At 46.5% G+C, this 8,064-nt stretch overlaps 1 protein-coding gene across 1 annotated transcript; it reads left to right on the top strand.

Annotated features, from left to right (window-relative positions):
* Nucleotides 1-6,851: 6,851 nt before the first annotated feature.
* LOC109745693 (putative ripening-related protein 6) lies at nt 6,852-7,729 on the top strand. The gene has a single exon (XM_020304809.3). It carries the CDS (start codon nt 6,891-6,893, stop codon nt 7,413-7,415), a length of 525 nt encoding a protein of 174 aa, XP_020160398.1. The 5' UTR covers nt 6,852-6,890; the 3' UTR covers nt 7,416-7,729.
* The last annotated feature ends 335 nt before the right edge of the window (nt 7,730-8,064 follow it).

The raw sequence follows: 8,064 nt of genomic DNA, 5'->3' as shown, positions 1-8,064 counted from the left end.
ACATTGCTTTGGATCAAAGATTTAAAAAAAATTACAAAGCAACTCCTAAACTAAGAGTTACAACAAATATACCTTCTACGTGCTAATAATTTTTGGAAAATGAAATTCTCCCAAGGCTCCAACAAAGACACTGCAATTAGACCGGAACAACAGTACACAACCACTCGTACAACTACACGAGCTTGATTACCAATAAAGTTTTAAGATAGACCCTTGATTCGTCCATCCAAAAGATAGGAAACCATGAGCGATGAACAGAGTTAAGATGATCCTCTAGAAGTGTAGGTTTTTGAACCACAAGATCTTTACCATAATGCTAAACCCTAAGCCCCAAGGGCTATAGTCATAGTGATTCTCCTATTCAATTACTTCAACCATTTTCCAAGCACCTCATACCACTTCCAAGGCATATGATAGTTTTACTATGTATGGAGAATTTCTTTTTGTCCAAGTGCCCCTTTTCATCGGTCTCGAAGATAGATTTTTTATTTATTTATGGAGTAAAAAGCCAAAGTCGTGGTAAAAGGAAAGACTCTAGTTTCAAACAAAACCGAATAAAAAAAAGCACCAAGGCACACATTGACAAAAGCTCGACAAATCCAAGAATCGGGTCTGCAAGGACACAAATCTTACTCAACAAAATCAGTTTCGCAAGGAAACATAACACTGGGTCTGTGGCGTGCTCAGTAAAGCATCATCACAATATGGGAAGAACCAGATGAGTTTTAGTTTCAATGACATGGCGTCCATCATCAAAAGGTTATTGTTGTTGAGGATGGCCGTACTTATGTTGAAAGATGTACGGGTATCTGAGGTGCCCTCCACACCTCACATTGCCAAGTGGTGGCTGGAGGCGAGGGAACCGAGCAGATTTTGACGATGGTTATTTTTCTTCGGTCTCATGTAAACCCTAAGCTTAGAGCAGCCCCAAACAGACTTGTCTAATTTTCACCCCTCATTTGTTCGCCTCCATAACTGCCCCCCCCCCCCCCCCCCTCATATGTAAACCTTCAAATTCATGCAAAGTCATGCACATCCATCATATAGCATCAATCCTTGACAAAGCCTTGAACGTTGACAAGCGATACAATGGTTATGGGGCAAGAACGTGAATTGTCCTGGTTTGCCAGTTTGTCGACAACAACTGGGCATGCCCGTCGTCGGAATTTCCCGACATTGTTCGCTCCTGTTGGAGTTGCGGCAAGGTGTACACTGCGTTCCCGGCACTGTCAGCCATTAGGGATGCCCACCTATTGGAAGGCCAGAACGGAGTCAGGTTGGGCCAAGCGCGAAGCAAGAAAAAAAAGGTTGTCGGTGTCAACACAAATAAGTAGCATTAACGTATCCCCTCGAAAACAAAGTAGCAATAATATATGACTAAAAATCTATGGGGATGTGACGTATTATCTAAGATGTCCACAATATTTTTTATATAAATAATAAATTATAGTTACCAATGTATCGTAACAAAATAAGCTCTGATTACAAGCGACTACCTTTATTTTTCTTGACATATTATCATGCGGATGCTACTCGAGGCCTAATCCACGTGATTGCCCACCCAGATCTTCAAGAAATTATAAGAAAAATCAACACGTCAAACAAACCCTAATATAATAGGAGAATGCAAAATTAAGATATTAAATCTATTGGTCCTTCAGACCAATTAAATGAATAAATAAACTTTAATACCACTTACAGATCGGTTCTACAAACGGAAGCATCAAATTTTTATGGAGGAGAGGAGTGAGGAATTTTGGCAGCGGTTCAGGCGATGAAGCGAACAGAGGGGCGACAAAACGTTTTTGGAGGAAGATGATCGAGCTACCCATGGAATTCTGCTACTACTTTTTGGGCTTGCACAAAGTAGTGTGAAGGCTTTACACTTAACATGGGGCTGTGGACTCAGGGCATTTTTTTTGTTGGGGTCCTTCTTCCTTCTTGGCCTATATATGTGTACAAGGGCTTGGGCCAAGGTTATCGGGCCAATTGCCCTCAGTCCAACCCTCTAGATCCACCTATGAGCTGGGAAGACGACTTGTTCCTTCTCACGGTCACGGTAGACGGTGTAGAGGCGACTGCCAGATCGGACTTGCCCAAGTCCATGTCACCGGCCTTCTCCACAGCTTCTCGTACGCGCTGTCGGGCACACTGTTCACTTCAGGCCACGTTCTCCGCCTTGCAAGAGTCGACGGTCGGTACCCCACCACGGACTCCGCTGAGACATTGTCCATTGTGGTGGTGGGAAATGGGATACTCTGCGTCGACATCTAGGATGATGGCGCAGACGAGAAGCATGTGTGGAGCAGGGCGATGGCTCAAACACGTGAAAGGGTGGACGCACGTTGGAGGAGGGCAATTGATTTGGTGGACTTGATCAGTTTGGAGTGGATTGTGGTAGGCCTGACCTATCGGATCCAATGCGGCAGAGGCTCCCGACCGCGTCCAGGCGACCCCAAATCTGCCTCACAGATGGTGTAGCTTTGAGCTTTGGAAGGTCCAGTTAGTTGGCGATTTTGTGACCGGGTTGTCTGCCCGGATGTTCAGGGTTGTTTGAGGTCTCTGATTGTAGACACTCTTAGGTTATGTGTGTCTCACTGTAGAGCGACAGACATTTGTGATATTTCAGCACCCACTAAAGAGAGCTCCTATTTGACGGCAACAAAGCGAGCACGAGAATCTATTACTGTCCGGAACACATTAAAATTTTGAGAACAATTTTTGGAAACATGCGCATCTTAAATTCTAAACATATTTTAAAAACATGTTTGTTTAAAAAACAAGCATGTTTTTCAAAAATTAAACATTTTTTTGAAAACGTGAACATTTATTGGGAAAATGAACATTTTAAAAAAAGTATGAACCATTAGAGATGATGCGTCCATGAGGTAACCCTTAATTATCATAATCATAACCTGGAGGGGGAGACTATATGGTGCTGGCGTGCGCGGCACGAAGTCTAACTAGAGTAGAACGTGTACTATACCCGGCTCCGCCCAGCATAATCGTCAAGACCGGCTCAAGTATCCAGACCATACTATGCCAATGCATAGGTTGCATTACAAACATACCAATGGGAATTCCGGTCTCCCTGAGAATGCCTTAGTCCTCTGCCAATTCCAGTGGTTACTAAAGGTGTTGTTTTCTTATTACTTTTATGTTATTTACTTTTTTTGCTCTGCACCAAAACAACTATTTATCTCTGCCCTCACTTTGTCTGGAGTCTACAATTACTTGTAGGAACAAATCCATAATTCACTACAGGAGGCAACACCTAATTCCTGTGCTCCCTATGGGATTGATACTCTTACTTCGAAAAGGCTACAACTAAACCATGTGCACTTGCAGGACATCATTAGGGAAGGAGGGAGATACGTATTGTCACTAAATACGTCCTCAACCACCATCGCAAAAGGTAGTAAATCTCTCAAGTCCAAATGGGAAAATGTGGAGTGACCGGTCTTACACAACATCAAAAGTAATAATTAATTCAGCACATCAAAAGAGAATATCAGGTCTTTTATAGGGAATCCAGTTCTAATCATGCAAGGGTTCATCCATATCACATAAAACTAGTACAACTACTCAAACATGAAATGGGTAAACATAAAAGGGAGAGACATGATACAAGCCAACACTAAGTTGGGGAAGGGGAAGAACATGGCGACGTCAGCGGAGATGCCACTGGCCCGAAGGCCGATGCAGAATTGGCGGAGCCCATTCTTTCTTCTTCTTGATAGGCCCTTCTTCTATGGTGGAGTTGATCTTGGAGCAGCACAGGAGATGATGGAGATGGCGTTCGCTCATAGCCGGTGGCTAGGGTTGGAGGTGTATATACAGGAGACCTCCTCGTGCCTCCTCCATGGATGTAGCTTCTCTCCTTTATTCCAAGGGCTCTAGATGAGTCTAATCCTCTCCCAATACCTCACTTGTTTGCCAACGAAGTCCTGAGAACAAATGGGGACAGAATCCACAAAGAATCATGAGGATTGGAGTTGTTTCCGTAGCTCGTGACACCTGGTACAAGCGGCGGTACGACCATGCAAGGTCGTACTACACACCGCCTTCTTCTCTGGACCGCGCACATGGAGTTTTATATTTTGATCACCATTTCCTCATAAGAACTCCGATTTTTTACGTTCCCGGGCTTGTTTGATTCTGATGAATGACCCTGATACACCTTTGGTATTGGATCTTCAATTTAGGCTTGTTGGGAAATCTCTTTTTTTTTGCAAAATCCATAAACAACCTTTATCTGGTGCCGGTATATCTGTTGTATTTGATCCCAACTTTTTACCTTTCATCTTGCTAGGTCCATGGATGGTCAAAAACACCTATAGACGCACCAAAACAAAGAAAGCTAATAAAAAAATAAAACTATGCAATGCTCACAGTGAAAATAGTGCAGGCTGGAAATCATGCGTAATTGGCATGCAATTGGCTCAATGGGACATGATATATGGACTTATTAAGCAACAAATGAGCTTTAAAATAGATGTAAAATAGAGCCATCAATAATTATGAGTGGAATCAGGGGAGGGATGAGATCAAAAAGGATATGAAGAGGCTGGAGTATGCAATTGTTGACCTACTAACATTGGGCGGACTTCACAGGGGCAAGCTGAAGAAAATCCGGGGTTTGTGCTAAGGCTGATGTCATTCAGCTGAGTGGCTGAGAGTTAGTTGGATCGGACATTTTACCCTATCTCCATGTTGATATCTACTTTAAGACTGTGTTTATGAGATTATGCTATCTACTATGTTGCTGAGACTGATCCTATCCTAAACTATATGATTGTGGACTGATGTTATGTAATATTTTACCTATGATGTGATCACACTATGCTATCTACATATATTTGTGCCATGCTCTAATGAAACCGTGATACAAGAGAGTTTGAAAGTTTGTGTTATATATTTTTGAGGCATTTGTTTACACTTTGATGAAACTGTGGTGCTAGTTTCTGTTATATATTTGTGATGCTAGAGCATGAAAGTGATGTTATATGATGTGATGACCCTACATTCATATTACTCATTGTCGATGACTCGATGACCCTACAACCACTTTTACCCTAGATTTCATCGTCATCGACGACTCTATGACCCTAGAATCTTGTTTACCCTAAATTCATCATCATTAATGACTTGATGACCCTACAATCACTTTTAATCTAGATTCATCATCGTCGATGACTTGATGACCCTACAATCACTTATACCCTAGATTCATCGTCGTCGACGACTCAGTGAACCTAGAACGTTTACCATAGTTTCATCATTGTCGACGACTCGATGGCCCTAGAATCACTTTTACCCTAGATTCATCGTCGTTGACGACTTGATGACCCTAGATTTTACCCTAAATTCATCATCGTCAACGAGTCGATGACCATAGAATCACTTTGACCTTAGATCCATCATCATCGAGGACTAGATGACCCTAGATTCACTTTTACCCTAGATTTGTCGTTGTTGATGACTTCGTGATCTTAGAATCATGTTTACCCTAGATTCATAATAGTCGATGACTTGCTGACCTTAGAATCACTTTTACCCTAAATTCATTATCGAGGATGACTCGATGACCCTAGATTCATAATCGTCAACGACTCGATGACCCTAGAATAACTTGTCCTTAGATTCATCGGTCCACAACTCGACGACCATAGAGAGAGAGAGAGAGGGAGAGAGAGAGAGAGAGAGAGCAGGAGGAGGAGAGGAGGGAAGGAGGAGGTGGTGTAGGGCTCACCGACACAACATCCGACGGAATGCGATGGTGGGGCATCGGTGGGGATCCAAGCGACATGAGACAGCTCCGGGAGGAGCGGGAGGTTGGCTCTGGCACGAGCTCCATGGACGCCCTGTTGCATGCTGCGCCACGCCGCACCGCGCCACACTACACTCACAATGGTAGATAGGGACGTTGTCGCCGACCAGTTCGCTGCCACCACAATCTCCCACATCCCCAGTTCTCCCTGCTGATATGGCTCCACCTCATCCTCGCCGTCATGCCCATCACCATCGAGCACCTCGCCATCTCCCTCTCTCACTCTGGACATGGATGATGAGAGCGAGCGAGATCAGAGAGGGGATAAGGGGAATAGCGAGCGTGTTGAATGAGTGAGAACATTCGCTAAGTGATGACTGCGCGAACGATTTCCAGAAGATGACCTGGCACCAGAGTTGCGCTCAGATCCGGGCAGCAAGATCGAACGGTTAAAACAGCGTTTGCTTCTCGCAACAACAAAAAAACTGCGTTTGCTGGAAAAACTTTTCTGGGAAACGTCAGCCAAGTTATCATCTCAGTTTTTCTTTTTTGCGGGGAAAGTTACCATCTCCGTTAACCGTTACTAAACAACAGTTACGCATTGGACTCACCAACGAGATACGATACACCTACTCTTATCCAGTCATATCGTAGTACATCACGATTAATCCGCTTGGGTCTTGGAATTTCCTTTGCGTGGAGAAGTAAAATTTGGTACGATCTCTCTGCCAAGAGCGACCTGCTGCGTCCTGTCCTCGGTTATTCCCGCTGTAACATTAGCGACACCACGTAATCCAAACGAACTCATCTCTACAATTCAGTTGTCTTTTAACGCAGCCATTTCGGGTCTGTATCGAGCACACCGAGAGAGTATCATACTCTGTAAAATTCCTTGTACTCATCTAAAAAAAGGAGGCTCTTGCCCGGAAGGTTAGGAACCACACAAATGCTGCCAGCACACGTGTGACAAAGTACGGTGCATCCCGTGCTTAGCCTGCAGCTTGTTCTCGTACGTGCGCCTATATATACTCTTGGAAGCAGCGTGATCAGAACCAAGTAAGCACGGCAAGTTAAGTGCAAAGCTAGGCTAGCAAATACTTAAGCAGGCAGGAGGTTAGCAATGGCAAACGCCAAGCTTGTAGTCGTGGGCGTGGCCATCCTTGTAATCCTGCTGCAGGTGTCGACGTGCGCCATGGCCCGGCACCACGCCAAGCCGGACCCGTGCGCCAGCGAGGACGACTCCGTGCCGGGCATGGTCCACAAGCACAAGCACAACAAACCCCACTGCACCACGCTGGGCCACAACGGCGGCGGCGGCAGCACCCCAGGCGTGATGACGGTGAACGGCTTCCAGAAGGGCCAGGACGGCGGCGGGCCGTCGGAGTGCGACGGTAAGTACCACAGCAACGGTGACATGATCGTGGCGCTGTCGACGCGCTGGTACGCGGGCGGACGCCGGTGCGGCAAGATGATCAACATCACCAGCAAGCACAACGGGCGCACCGTGCAGGCCAAGGTGGTGGACGAGTGCGACTCCAACCACGGCTGCAAGACCAACATCGTGGACACCTCCGAGGCCGTGTGGAAGGCGCTCGGGCTCGACAGCAACATCGGCGAGGTGCCGGTGACATGGTCCGACGCCTGAGGCCATATCCGCCGGCCATGGGTTCCAGGTTGCTCGAAGCCAGTCACGTACGGTGTGCGTGGAAAAGGTCTCTAGCTGCTTCCTGGACCTGGGTACGTAGTACGTATGTATACGTTTGAAGTGCGAGTGTCGTTGTCAACCTCGACGGGTAGGGAGCTTGTCGAGTAGTCACCTCTTATATAACCGAATAAAACTACCTCTGTGGGGTAGTGCGGGCCTATCTTGTACTAAGATCCACGCGTGTGTGCGTGTCGGTGTCAGTCTCAGTTTACTATCCTAGTTTTCTGTTGTGGAATATACTCCCTCCGTTTTTAAATAGGCCAGTACTAGGCGCCGGTGCACCAGCCTAATATTCGGCCGGTCGAGTGCCAGCCCTCCGATTCGAACGCTATCAATCGTCAGATTTCTTCTTCTTTCTTCCTCGATGCAAACCGGACCCCAGGCGGCTGCAGCGGGAGAGCACCACCGGCTAGCTGGAATCCCCCCCCCCCCCCCCCCCCCGCTGCAGCAGAGAGCGCCGGCCCACTTGTCCACCCCCACCACTGCCATCTCCCCCGTTTCGCGCTCTGTCGTGGTCGGATCCCCGCCCCAGCTCGGCCATGGCTGGCACGAAGCCTCTGCCAACAGCGGTTGTAGCTCTCTCCGCCTG

The sequence above is a fragment of the Aegilops tauschii genome, chromosome 1 (genome assembly GCF_002575655.3).
Source record: "Aegilops tauschii subsp. strangulata cultivar AL8/78 chromosome 1, Aet v6.0, whole genome shotgun sequence".
NCBI classification, from domain to species: Eukaryota; Viridiplantae; Streptophyta; class Magnoliopsida; order Poales; family Poaceae; genus Aegilops; species Aegilops tauschii.
Note: the sequence above shows the minus strand (reverse complement) of the source record. Positions and strands in the feature narration are given on the sequence as shown.

What these genes read in the sequence shown, in the direction of transcription:
- LOC109745693 (XM_020304809.3), top strand. Translation starts at nt 6,891, where the DNA reads ATGGCAAACGCCAAGCTTGTAGTCGTGGGCGTGGCCATCCTTGTAATC.